The sequence below is a fragment of the Rhinolophus sinicus genome, linkage group LG04 (genome assembly GCF_036562045.2).
Source record: "Rhinolophus sinicus isolate RSC01 linkage group LG04, ASM3656204v1, whole genome shotgun sequence".
Classification (NCBI taxonomy): domain Eukaryota; kingdom Metazoa; phylum Chordata; class Mammalia; order Chiroptera; family Rhinolophidae; genus Rhinolophus; species Rhinolophus sinicus.
In genome coordinates, this window is record NC_133754.1 from 181952959 (window position 1) to 181966691 (window position 13733).

General features: G+C 44.6%; 1 protein-coding gene across 5 annotated transcripts in view; it reads left to right on the forward strand.

Moving 5' to 3' along the window:
* The window catches only part of GARNL3 (GTPase activating Rap/RanGAP domain like 3), a 123977-nt gene that overhangs the window by 47664 nt on the left and 62580 nt on the right, over positions 1–13733 (forward strand). For all 5 annotated transcript variants that reach the window (XM_074331030.1, XM_074331031.1, XM_074331032.1 and 2 more), the window contains one exon: positions 9947–10021. In XM_074331030.1, the coding sequence (XP_074187131.1) occupies positions 9947–10021 (75 nt within the window). The remainder of the gene's footprint in view (positions 1–9946; positions 10022–13733) is intronic.

The following is a 13733-nucleotide window of genomic DNA, read 5'->3' on the forward strand; positions in this document are numbered from 1 at the left end:
CCAACCTCCCTTTGGTGGTCACCGCTCTGCTCCCAGGGCTCTTCCGGTCTCCCTCCCTACCTGGGGCACTTGGCTTATCAAGACTGCAGTTTCTAAGGTGGACTTTCCCTCCTTTTTACTTCTTGCCCAGTGGTTTCTTGGAGTGAAAAAGAGGTGCCAGTACGCCTGAGGCTACCTTGAAATGCAGAACCCTTGCAGTACAAAGGATGACCCCAGAGTTTTATGGTTACTCTTCATGTAAACCCAATGTCCCTTAGCCAAAACGAGATAGCGGAGGGAAAAATTAAGTGTCCTCCAACTTTCTATGCTGACCATAGGTTTGCTCTGTTTCAGGCAAGGAAGTCAGTGACTAAATATGTTTTCCAGCACTTACCATTGTCTACATAGATAATAAGTGGAAAATGTCCTGATGTTTTGGCCACAGGATGGGCAGTCTTTCTTCAGGCTCACGAATTGTCATCTTTTGTGCTGAATCTTCACAGGTATTTTACTGGAAGTTGAATATCGGGGACTGCTAGTCAGATATTATGTCAATGAGGAAACCAAGACTGATATTTGAGGTCTGACAATTAAGTTCTTGAACTTTTTGCAACGATGTTGCTCACCTTTTTTGATATCAGAAGGATTATTCATTATGAATTTGTACCAACTGGACAAACAGTTAACCAAATAGTTGACTCTTTTGAAGTGCTGCAAAGGCTGCATGAAAAAGTTAGACAAAAATGACCTGAACTTTTCGCCAACAATTCATAGCTCCTGTATCACGACAATGCACCAGCTCACAGGGCACTGTCTATGAGGGAGTTTTTAGCCAGTAAACAAATAACTGTATTGGAACACCCTCCCTACTCACCTGATCTGGCCCCCAGTGACTTCTTTCTGTACCAAAGATAAAGGAAATATTGAAAGGAAGACATTTTGATGACATTCAGGACATCAAGGGTAATACAATGACAGCTCTGATGGCCATTCCAGAAAAAGTTCCAAAATTGCTTTAAAGGGTGGACTAGGCGCTGGCATAGGTGCATAGCTTCCCGAGGGGAATACTTGGAAGGTGACCACAATGATAGTCAGCAGTGAGGTATGTAACACTTTTCCTAGGATGAGTTCGCGAACTTAATTGTCCGACTTCATATTTTGAGATGTAGAATTAGGTGACAGTACTCAGTTGCCTCACGTTTCTCAGTAAAACAGGTGGAAAGGTCATCTCATAAAAGAAAGGGTGTTTCTGGAGTGGTGACTTGGCAATTGACACAATGCAGATGAGGTGGGAGATTTAATGGGAAGTGAGAAAGGAATGGAGAAAAGAATTGGGGAGTGGTAGTGAAGAGCTAGCCATGGCGGTAGCATGAGCTTGCTGTAGGCCTAGTCACGTGGACGCTTCTGTTTCTCTGAGCACGAAGAGGAAGAGTGAGAGTTTATGGTTGGGGTTACTGAACTTGACTGAGTGGGCATGAGGAGGAGTGAGCAGGACGCAAGAGCTGGGTGTTGGTAAGTGCAGCGTTGCCGTGGTTAGCCACAGGTCCCCAGCTAGAACGTGCACCAAAAAGAGCCAGAGTGACTATAAGCTAGGTACTGTGGTGACGAAGCAACGCCAGTGTGACTGCGAGCATGTTTGTAGTGTGTGGCAAAGCCGTGGAGTCAAGTGAAGTGATTAGGTTTGACAGAGCAGAAGGCTGTGAGCTCAGGACATCAGATAGATGCTTGTGATGGATGCTGAAGATGGTGGCCAGCGGTTGGTGGTGATAAAAAAAGGGCTGAGCCCAGATCCAAGGCCTGCAGCCAACATTTATTCACCTGGCTGGAGAATCTTCTAACCAACCCAGGTGCCCAGCACTCCAGCTGCCCAACCCCCCAAATATTTTCCCTGTCCCTTGGAACAGGCAGAATAGGATCTAAGGAAGAACGTCTCTTCTGGGCCCTGCACCCCACTCCCTAGAGTGACCAGGGGACATGGCCTGAGAGTGGCACTCACTCATTCTCCTTGTATTTAGGCATCACACACACACACGCAGACACACACACTTTTTGATGGAAACATTTAAACTTTCTTTCATCCTTCTGAGCAGTAACGTCTAATTCAGTGTGTGTGTGTGTGTGTGTGTGTGTGTTGTGCATATACAAAGTCAAATGGGTCTTCTTGACCAGTATTTGTAGTTTAAAATGTAAAAAAACAACAACCCTGCTTATGTTGGAAATCATTTCTCAAAGGTCCCATACATTGTCCAGAATAAATTGTATTACAGCAATGAAACCTCCAGCTCCCCCAGGCAGAGTTGGTCTCTCCAGCCTCTGACCTCCAAGCACCCCATTCTTGCTTCTATTGTGGTGGCACTTAACCAGGTTGTGTGCTGATTTATCTGCTTATATGTGTGTGCCTGTCTCTCTCACTAGTCTCTGTGCCCCTTCAGGCCAGAGATCATGTTGCATTTGTCTTTTTAAGTCCAGCAGTTAGCACAGGCCCTGGAAAGTAGGTTCTCAATACTGTTTGCTAGATAGACAAATGTTTAAACAGAGTGTCCATGAGTTTAAAGGCAGCATTAAAATGGTTTATTCATACTAACTAATATTAAGCAGAGTGTTTCTAGTAACTGTGATTATATTATCATTATATGTGTTGTTATAACATTTATTAGGCACTTCCTGAGTCCAAGCACTGTTCACGTTCAATTGAATCCTTTCCACGAGACTAGAAGTAGCTGTAATCTTTGTCCCCATTTTAGAGATAAGGAAACTGAAATTTAGAGAGGAGAAATTAAGTGATTTGCCCAAGATCACACAGCTAATAAGGGTGGAACTGAAATTTCAACCCAATTTACTTGGACACCAAAACCTATACTCATAACCACTCATTTTAAAGAAAAGAGATAGGGGTAGAGTGCATCTGAAATGTTGTTTTAAAGATAAACTTTACGTTAACTTTTGGAGATTTTTTTTTTCTGGTTAAAATACTGTTTCTGTGATTTCTATACCTGAATGCCAAGTGCACAGTGCATGATTAACAGAAATTGCGAGGAATCCTAGCCCACCTTTAGAATGGAAACAGACACCAGCCCAAAGAAACAAAGCCATCAAGTAGAGAGAAGAGCCTTTAGTTTTTGAAAAATTACATGTTTATATTAATTTAGGAACCACTCTCATTTAATTGCCTATAATATTAAAATAATAATACTTTTATGTACAGTAATTAATGAATGACATTTATTCTTCCTGGTTTTTTAATTTTTTTCTTTTAAATTCATTTGTTTAATCATACAAATGGATATAATTGCTTGGATGTTACTGTTTTCCAGAAACTAAACATCTAATACACTGAATGCTGTTTAGTTTAAATGAATCAGTGACAGTTTGGGCTGAGATTGGACCAAAGCCTCTATTCAGGATGTTCAATTACATGAATTTCCACTAGTTTTCGTGTATTTAACTAACTAAAGGAGGCTCAGCCTGAGAAACTGATTTGATCTTGGTCACCCAGAGTCGCATCAGTGGCCAGCATGTCACCGCCCTGTCCAATACAGCTTCCTGTGATGATGGAAAACTGTGATCTGTCCACTGGAGTAGCTACACGGAGCTACTGGGCACTTGAAATGTAACCAGTGCAACTGAGGAACTGAGTGGTTTTCTTTTATTTAATTAATTTAAAATTAAATTTAAATGGAGCCGGTGGCTGCAGTATTGGACAGTGCAAGAACTCTAAAGGGACCGCTCCCAGTGCCTGGCAGATACGAGCCACATGACAATGTGTGTGTGTGTTTTGTTGTTTGTTTTTGTTTGTTTCCGGTGAGCAAAACAATGTAATAGTTCGACATCTACACCCGTCACAAAGTGATAAGCCCCTCCCCCAATCCACTACCCCCTCCGACATGATAACTGGCCTGAGAGCCAGGCCCGCCTCTGTGGGGCAGGGTTCTGACACCTGGGTCCGTTCTCCAAATAGTTATTGGTATATTCAGGTCTCTTTCTCTCTTAAAATACTTTTTATTATGTATATTTTCCTAGAAAATTTCCATTCCCTTGATGTTTTGGGTAATATTTGCATAGTTTCATGTAGCATTCTCTCATGCTTTTAAAAATCTCTTTCTTCTTAGAGGTTATGTTTCCCTTATTATTGCTTTGTGTATTTGTGTTGTTCTTTGTGGTATAAAAATCAGACTTGCTGTTGATCTCTTGGATGTGTTTATTGAGTCTACTGTCTTTCTAAATCTATCATTTCTGCTCTGATCTTTTGTTGACTCCTTCCCCCTGCTTTCCTTGGGTTTCTTTCATTGTTCTTTTTTGTATCTTCTAGAGGTTAATGCATACATAGTTCATTGTTTTTATTCTTTCTTGTTTAATAATGAAAGCATTTAAGATTATGAATTTTCCTGTAAATATAGCATCTATCACGTTATATGTTTTGACATGTACTGTTCTGGATGTCTAAATATTGTTCAATTTTAGTTTTCCTATTTGACCCAAGAGTTTTTCCAGATGTATATTTTTTAATTCCCAACTTTTTAATCTTTTGACATTAATTTATCAGTTGCAATATGCTAAAAAATTATCTTTCCTGTTTCTATTTTATAGAATGTATTCATTCTTGCTTTCTAGCCAATACTTGATCAGTTTTTAAAAGTTTAATAGATGTTCTTAAAGAGGGTGTATTCTGTTTGTACCTTGATAAATTAAATATTTGTCTATTAAATTCATGCTTATTAATTTCTGTAATTTGATTCTTCTGTAAATTCCTACTAGTGTTTACCTTGACCTATCAGGAAGAAACATACTAAAATTTCCCATTAATAAAATTTTCCAAAATAAAATTCCCAATAATAATTATAATTTTATAAGCTCCTATTTATAATAGTTTTTGTTTTCCAGTAAGTATCTATAATTGTTATATTTTGGGAGTCAGTGGATTTACTTATCCACGTACTATAACTTTTTTTAACTTGGTTGTTTTTTTTCTAAGTGCTAGCATCTGATTTTATTATTCTCTCACCATTTTTTTCCAACTTATCATGAACATTTCTTCTCTTGCGTTTCTGTTTAATGATTGTTTTATTGTATTTAATGTGTCTCTTGCTGCTAATTGGATTTCATTTATGTTCCCAATCTTTTAGTCTATTTTTCTTTTAATGGGAGTGTAAGCCATTCGTATTTATTGCAATGTCTGTACTCTTCTCCCCATTGACCTGGGAGGGGGGATTCCAGGCCAGGTTCCTCTTTATCCACGTCCTGATCAGATTAAAAAACATCTTACGGTCACTGACTCCCAGTAGGCAGAGCAGGTGGGAATGTCCTTTGTGGACACTTCTTCCGGAAGAATAGCAAAGGGCCAGAGACGCTCCTGTGTGAGGAGCCGACCAGCTTCCTCCTCCCGCCGGTCTGTGGATGGGTAAGAGCTCAGACTGCCCTGCTCTCTACTGGGTTTCTAAGCCTCTCAGGCCAGTCTACAAACCGATTTTCTAATTTACTCTTTTGGGGGCGTTTTCTTCCCAGTATCTAATTTTTGGTTCGGTATGGCCACTGTGAAATGTGGTCTACATTTCAAAAATCAGAAAGCATGCTTTTCACTGAAAACTGATCACAGATTGTTTCATTTTCATAGATCCAGTATCCTCCCAAATTATTATAACAATTAGCGATTGCCTAAAATTTTTGTGTGCTTTTTGCAGTAACTGTGTTTCATAGAACGTATGCTCTGATATCTCAGATCAGTTTCCATACTTTATTTTATGAACTTGTCATAGATTCGATGATATTTCTCTTTGTTCTTCCTTATAGGGTAGATTAATTGGCTGAGAATATCAAATTGCAGTAAAGAACAAGTGTATTTCATGGTCACATCCAGCCAGGCATTGAGTCATTCTCTGCCCACACAGCAGGCTCAGGATGAACCCACTGTCCTCACTATGCACTTCGAGGTCTCTGGTCACTGAGGGTTTAGCTAGTGAAAGGGAAGGGACGTGTGCGGGAGGCACCTTTGCTCTCTGAAGGGCCTCGATCCCCCCATTCCCTCTGAGACTTTGACTCACCTTCTAGTGGAGAGAATGAAGTCACATGGCCACTTGGTGGGAAACGTGGTCTCGCCATGTGTCCAGCTCTAATCGCGTTACCGTGGACACGAATGGATCTTGGTGGCAGCCAGAACTCTGTACTACGGAGAAAGAGTTGGGGGAGAGGGCCTGCAACACTGGACATTGATTGCGATGGGTGCCATTCCGGAGCCAAATCTCCTTCCGACTAAAGGAAGAGTTTATCGATTTGTACAGTTTGAACTCGCTGGACCAGAGGTTTATGAGACTAAAAGAAAGAAAACTATTGCTAGAAACAGCTTCTATGCCATGTTGAGAGGGTTTTGTCTTCTGCAGTGTTATTCGTTTCCGCCCCCAGTTTGCTAGAGCCCTGCCTCTCTTCACATCAGTTGGGGTACCAGTCTTCACCAGACACCAGACACCCTGGCACCTTCTGCTTTATTAAGCCAGCTGCCCAAGCCAGCTGCAAAGTTGGGGGTGGGGCAGGGAGCTCTGGGACTGCCATTCCTGTGCCAGTCGGATCCCTCACCCAGTGTGACTGTAGGTCGCGTTCCCCCCTACAGCCCTGGCACCCACCCTGACCTCTGGCAGGCCTTGCCAACATGAGCTCGGGCTGTTAGTCTGACCTGCAGGATTTGATTAAGTCTACATCAGGCTAAATTCCCCTTGCACACGGTGATTCAGGGTTTCTGACCTGTCTCTTCACTTTGGTCTTTCCTGCATGACAGACCTGGGAGAATTTCCTTTAAAATGTTTGTGTGACTAATGAACTTTCTCTGGTTTCCAGGCCTGGCATAGATCTTGTCCCCAGTGTTATATTCCTTTGGTCATTTCAGTAAGAATTTGGCATTCATTTATTCACCTACGTCTGGTTTGCTAAATATTTCGTGACTATGTATACTCTGCGAGGCAGTGTGCTCAGCTCTGGGACGCAGTGGTGAGAAGAAGAAACTAGTCCTGTGTTGGTGGAGCTTCTCAGCAGGGAGTAGAGGGAGTGAGTGCATGAGGAGACACAGGCACGAATGGAGGACTCACGCAGAGAGTGTTGGCAGTCCCAACTCTGAGGTGCGCTCCAGAACTTACAAGGGGCTCGTTTTCCCAGGCACTTAGGTCAGGAAAGGTATCTTCAAACAATGGGGACTGCGATGCAATCACTAGGGGAAGGCAAGGGAGTGCCGTGTGTGCAAGCCCTCCGGTGGGAAGGGGTGCGGTGCTGGAATAGATGGCAGGCGGGACCATCAGATTTGCCGTGAGCTGGGACCTGCCAGGCTGCGGTGTGAGGAATTGGAGAGAAGCAGCCATGGGTGGATGTATCAACCGGTTAGGAGGCGGTTGCAGTCGTCCGGGTGAGAGGTGACAGTGACTTGGAGGAAGATAGTGATGGTAGAGAGGGTAAAGGGGACAGTTAAACATGTTAGCCTGAAGTCTGAGTTCGTGACGACGGGTTTCGTGATCGTAAGTGCAGAGGGAGCTAAGTTCCTCCTAACCTTTCTTCCTTTCTTCTTCTTGAGCCTTTTAAGCAAGATAAGCAATAAGCTTCCTGTTCTAATCTCAGCCAAAGAAAAGGGCATGGCTGCCTTGGCCTGGCAGTGTCTGGAATACAGCTGGTTGACATTTAATTTATGAGTATTGTGTGAATGGAGGCGTGAATCACTACCCACTCTTCTCCCAATCCTTTGAGTCCTAGCAGGGCTCTATCTAAAACCTCTAATTCTGGGGTGCGTGCATCACCCTCTCTCTTTAGATACCTATGTCAGACATTAATTGATTGCAGCTCTTTTTTCTCACTAAGTCCAAATGAGACCTCAGACTGTTCCTCCCAAAGCCCCCGAGGCTGCCTGTACCAATAATACTTGGCTTGAAACCTATTTGCTATTTTTACAGCGAGTAGAAGTGCACAAGCAAAGAAATTAACACTGAATCCACTCTACTTCCTCTGTGAGAATGGCAGTGACCCCAGGAGACCTAAATTCATCTTGCTCTCGTACTTTAGCATTGTCCCCTCTGAAATTAGGAACCAATCCACAAGATCCCTCCCTTCTGACACCAGCTGCAGAGTTTGGGGGTACCCAAGGCCACTCTTGGGTTCCATAATTTGCTACAAGGAGACTCACGGAACTTACTGAAAGCTGTTGAGCTCACTTATGGTTTATTACAGTGAAATGATGCATTTTAGAATCAGCCGAGGGAGCAGATACGCGCGATAGAGTGCAGGCGAGTTCCAAACGCAAGTCCCCAGTCCTCTCCCATTGGGGTCACGGGCAGCATGGACTCCTGGTAAAAATGTGCGACAGTACGCCTGGAGCACAGCCACCCAGGGAAGCTCACCTGAGTCTTGGTATCCACAGGTAGGTCTGATACCGTGTGACCCAACGCCCCTATTCTAAATCATGTGACTGTCCCACATGACTCCAAGTCCTCAGGTCAACAGACACTCATGCAGGGCCTTCCCTGGGCTTAGAGATTACGTCCCAGGAGCCGGGGGCAAAGGCGGACCGCTGTCTGGGCAAGGTCAGATTCTTGACCACACAGCCACTGTTACTCATCTTCAGTGAACGGACAGAGTAATGATCTGACATCATAACTGGCTCAATGCATACATAAAAATCTTTTTATTTGTTTCTAGAATTTCTTGTACAAGCTGAAGATTAGGTACCAAAACTGGACTTTATCGTGCATATTCCGTGGAGCCTGGTTAGGTAGGGTAGGGTTAGGTGAGGAAAAGGGCTTCTGCCATCTGACTGCCCGTGTTCACATCCCAGGTCGACCGTGTTATGTGGCCTTAGCTAGTCGTTATTTTACCTTTCTCTGCCTTGGGTTCCTCATTAGTAAATGAGAATAATAATAGTACCTATCTTGTGGTGGTGTTAGGAGAATTAAATGAGATAATACGTGTTAAGGCCAGAAGAGTGCATGGCATGTAGAAGCACTCAGTAAATATCAGATACTATTATTTTTACATTTATCATGGAAAAAATTATCAACCTTTTTCAAGTTATTTTCTGTGGAAAAATATGTAGTTTTTACATGAAATTTTTCCATTTTCATATCTTTATCTCTCTCAACACAAGTGAAAGAGTGAAATAACAATCTTTCTTTTAAAACTGTGGTCTTTTCACTGGGTCCGCCCAGAGTTACAGTGGTGAGAAGTAACCCTCTGGGCCACTGTGTTCTAATGACTCTGGGATATGGAAATCATTGGCAGATCTTGGCTATAAATTGTGGGCAGATTGAAAAGGTTTAAAAAAAAAAAGACCTGTCATTTTCCCAAGACGCCCCTGAGAAATCTAGAAGATTTGGGAGAAAATAAGTTAAATCTCGAGTCAGTCGTTTTAGGACTGCTGTGTCACGCCCCGATCTTCTCACTCATTGCTTTCTAGCATGGAACCCTTTGAAGATTCGCTTTGCCAGCATCGCATAGCCAGGGCTAAAATACAGTCTGCCTGCTGTGGACGGGACCTATCGGCCTTTTGAAAACTGTTTAAAACTGAACGAAGCACAGGCTTTCTGTGATGTTAGCAGAACTTTGAGTCTCTACCAGCCATTAACTGTCTTTTTAGGCTTTCCTGGGAAGGTGGCTGACCTCGAGACTTGGCTTCCGCTTTTGCCATCTGTGAGCTGCACTTGTCCACATGTGATATGTGTTAAGATTGTTTTTCCAAGGAGCATCACTTTAATATTTTTCAGTATTGGGATACATTCAGACTTAGATTTGATGCTCGTTGTCCTCACTCTTCAGACTGTGGGGGCCGAGTTAGGAGACTTGGCCGATAGAGCTTCAAAAAGACCATTAGCTTCTAGGCGGGGGGTCCCCCCTTGCCCCCCGCCAAGCTCTTGTGGATTTGGTTTACTTATAGGACAGAAACAAGTAGAAGGGGCATTGCAAGTGACAACCTGGCGACCTAACTGAGCACTGTCTTGTTCCCCAGCTTATTTCCAGTGATGCTGACGGAGCCATCCAAAGGGCTGGGAGATTCAGAGTGGAGAATGGCTCTTCAGATGAGGTAAGGCAGCGTCCCAGTTCCTGTCTTGTCACCAGGCACGTGGTTCTGTGATACAGCAGGGAGCAGTTGGTGACCCTCGCGACCACGGAAGACTTGCCTCAATGGGGCCTGGGAGGGCTGAATAGAGCTTTTCAGAGCTTTGCTTGAAGCAGACACGAAGGGAAACTACCATTCTTTGTATGGAAAGTGCTATTAATAGGATGACACATGCCCTTTAAAAGATCTGATACCAGATAGACATATGAGATGAGACCAAAAGGCAAATTCGCAGCCAGGACACCCTTTGCGAATGGGCCCTAGAATCCCAGGCTGGTCACCTCGGCACTGCCACGTGAGCAATATCAGGGTCCGGGAGAGAGATGCAGAGAAGTACTGTGATTCTAAAATGTCATCTTTATTCAGAGAAGATACCAGAAAAGGAGGCCATTACTGTCTACCACTCCTCGGGCCCAAGCCCCCATTCTGGGCTCTCCTGGTCATCCTTGCCGGGCCACAGGGATGGGCTCGCCTCACTTTTCTTTCTTCTTTAAAACTTCCACTGCCCACTCTGTCCCTCGGGGTCGACCCCCAGTGAGCAGTAGCTCCTCATTGTGCTGCAGCAGCCCCCAGCTTTGAAGTCAGACAGTCCTGGGTTCAGGTCCCAGCTTCCCCACCTCCTACACAGTCGTGTGACGCTGGCAAGTGACCCAGACTTGCTGAGCCTTGCCTTCTTCATCTGTAAAATGCAAGCTGTCTCGGGGTGGTTGAGAGGATTCAGTGAGCTGAACCTGGAAAGCTGTTAGCACTGTGCCTGGTGTAGAACGCATTCAGTAAGCGATAGCTGTTCTCGTGATAATGGTGGTGGTGGTGGTGGTTCCCATAACTGGTGCGGTGTAGCCGGCCTTGCCCTCCTGACCATCTTAATCAAGTTCTTGGTGAAGGGCTATAGATTTAACTCAAAAGGCCACCTCATACAGGAAGTTGTTGCCCATCTTAACCTTTGCCTTAACGTAGATTACCCATTCACCCAGACGTGTGCCCTCACCATTGTTCTGTGAGGCAAAGGGGCAGTTCCATCTTGGGCTGGACCTCTGAATAGTGCCCACATGCTTCTGGTCTAGAACGATGTTGACTGACCCACATAGAAGAAGGGAAATTTGCCTCTGAAGCTTGAAAACAGCCCTCCCCAAATGGCCTGGCTCTTGAGATGAGACAATCTTATCACCACAGACTCAGGCAGCCCAGGGTGTCCCAGGAGCTAAGTTGGGAGCAGAAGCATTCAGTCCTCATGTTCTAGTGCTCAGAAAACTAGTGGCCGCCATGCTGAATTTCTGCTTTGAGAACCTAAGTGTCAGAGAGCCCCAGAGGTTACTGTACCTCAAGAAATCCTCTGCTGCCAACATTTTGCAGAACTTCAGCCCAGCTGAAAATGAACAAACTTCACTGGACCCTCCCCACCCTACACAAGCACAACTCCAGCCCCTGCCAGCACCCGTGTCTAGAGGAAAGACAGAAATGGAGCCTTCATGGGGTCCTAGGATGACCACACCCTTTGGTCATCAAACAGTCCTCACCTGGTGGTGTCAGCTGGTCCTGCTATTTGCCAGAGGACATGTTCTGGGACCTGGTCAGGGATTGGAAATCTCCTGAGGACCATGACAGTCTGGAGTGGCTCTAGAGTCAGCCTTCATGGGTTCAAATGGTGGCTCCACAACTCACCAGCATGGCCGTGGGCAGCTCACGTAACATCTTTGGAACCATTTGGTGGAGTGATTGATTTCACAAATCACTGCGGTCTGTTGTATTCAAAACACAGTCCTGTCTCGGATTGCTTCTCTGCGAAATACGATACCAAGGCTCAGATATGGTTTTAAATTTTATTTCTACCAAAGCCACTGAGCATGAGGGCTCAGTTGGAGCATCTTGGCTCTGTTTTATATTGATGGTGTTCTGTTAAAAGCTTCTGGCCAGCGTTGACGCACAGCCTGATAAAAGACCTTAGGGGAACCCGAGACTCAAAGGGGAAAAAAAAAAGAAACTGGCTTGCTCCGAGTTAGTTAAAGCAGTTAGGACGTTAGAAGATTCCATATAGATGCTTAAAATTTTTCAAACCCATGAGCAAACAAATTGCAAAGCAATTTCACTGTTGGGTATTTTTCCTTTTTATTATTGAATTTTAAGAGTCCTTTACATGGTATGGATACTAGACCCTCATCAGATATATGATTTTCAAAAATTTTCTCCCATTCTGTAGGTTGTCTTTTCACTTTCTGGATGGTGTCCTTTGAAGTACAAAAGCTTTTAAATGTGATGATGTCTAATTCACTTATTCTTTTGTTGCCTATGTTTTTCGTGTTGTAGCTCAGAAACCATCGGCTAACCCAAGGTTGCTTGGTCATTTTTTATAGTTACTGTTGACATCTTAAAATGTCAAATTTGCCTTTTATTTTTTAAACATAGTGCGTATAATGGTTTTCTCATCTGTGACTGGTGATTCCAGAGTGTGAAGTTTGTTGTGGCTCTCTGTCTGTTGTTTGCGTTTTCTCCTGGCATATGCTCATGGTATCCTGTGTTTCTCTGGGTGTTGGCAGCCTAATTGTGTGCTGTTTGTGGTTCAGGTAGATGGTGTCAGAATTGAGTTGAATTGTAGGACACCCAGCTGGTGTCGGAGAATTGCTTGGTGGTGTGGGGAAAAAACACATATCAGAATTGGAACCAGCATCGGAGGGAGGATTTGCCTTCACTTTTTCCAGACACCTCTAGACTAAATTCCCAGCTTGAGACTTTTACACCGCCTGGGGGATTTAGAATGGAGCTGCAGATGTACGGGGAGGCCAGCTTATGGTCACAGCACGTCAGGGACACTGCCCACTCGGCCCGCTCAGCACCGGGGCAGCCTTCCCGGCACCTTTGGGCAGAGTAGTCTTTTCTGGTCCCCTTTCGTTGAATGTGTAGCCCTTTGGGTCCTAGCTTAACGTGGAGAGGGCTGGGTCTCCTGTGAGACTGACCTACTTCCGTGGGTCCTGGGGGTTTGATTCTTTGCCTACTTGCTCCACGAATTCACCAGAACCAAAGTTTCATGTGCCAGGATTGACACATATCCTCAAGCTAAGGAGAGCTTCCATGCCCCCCTTACCTCTCGGGGTTCCCACTTGCCTTCAGTTTGGGCTGGTAATTCCATACGATCTGGTAAGCATTCCAGTGCTTTGAAGGAGATGATTTTCAATCTTTTCCTAGTGCTTTGAATTTCTTCAGTGGGAGGGTTGGTCAAATAACCTGGCCCACCATTACCAAAAACCCAAATTATAGCAGGAGCGCTTTTCATATAATGTGTCAAGTCGTTCATTCAACCCACATTCCTTGGATCGTTTCTCAGGGCCACACTGGTCGTGCAGGGGTGAGTAAGACTGCTGAGCTCCCTGCCCTCGTGGGCTCACAGACTGGCAGGGAGAGCAGGCGACAAATAAGTAATCCCGATACACAGGATGATGCAAGTTTTGTAACTGCTGTGGAGAAAACAAACGGGGGCCATGGTGCAAAGTAACAGGAAGAGCCCTGCGTAGATGGGGTGACCAGACAAGGCCTCATCAGGCACAGTGAGGCCGAGGCCTCTGAGCAGCGCTTCTCAGACTGTTCGTGGGGAAGGACCCACGGCTTTACTTCTGATCTGTGGCAGAACTCTGTGCGTCCCATTGAGCAGCATGCAGAACCCACCTCACGCAACTCACCCCCA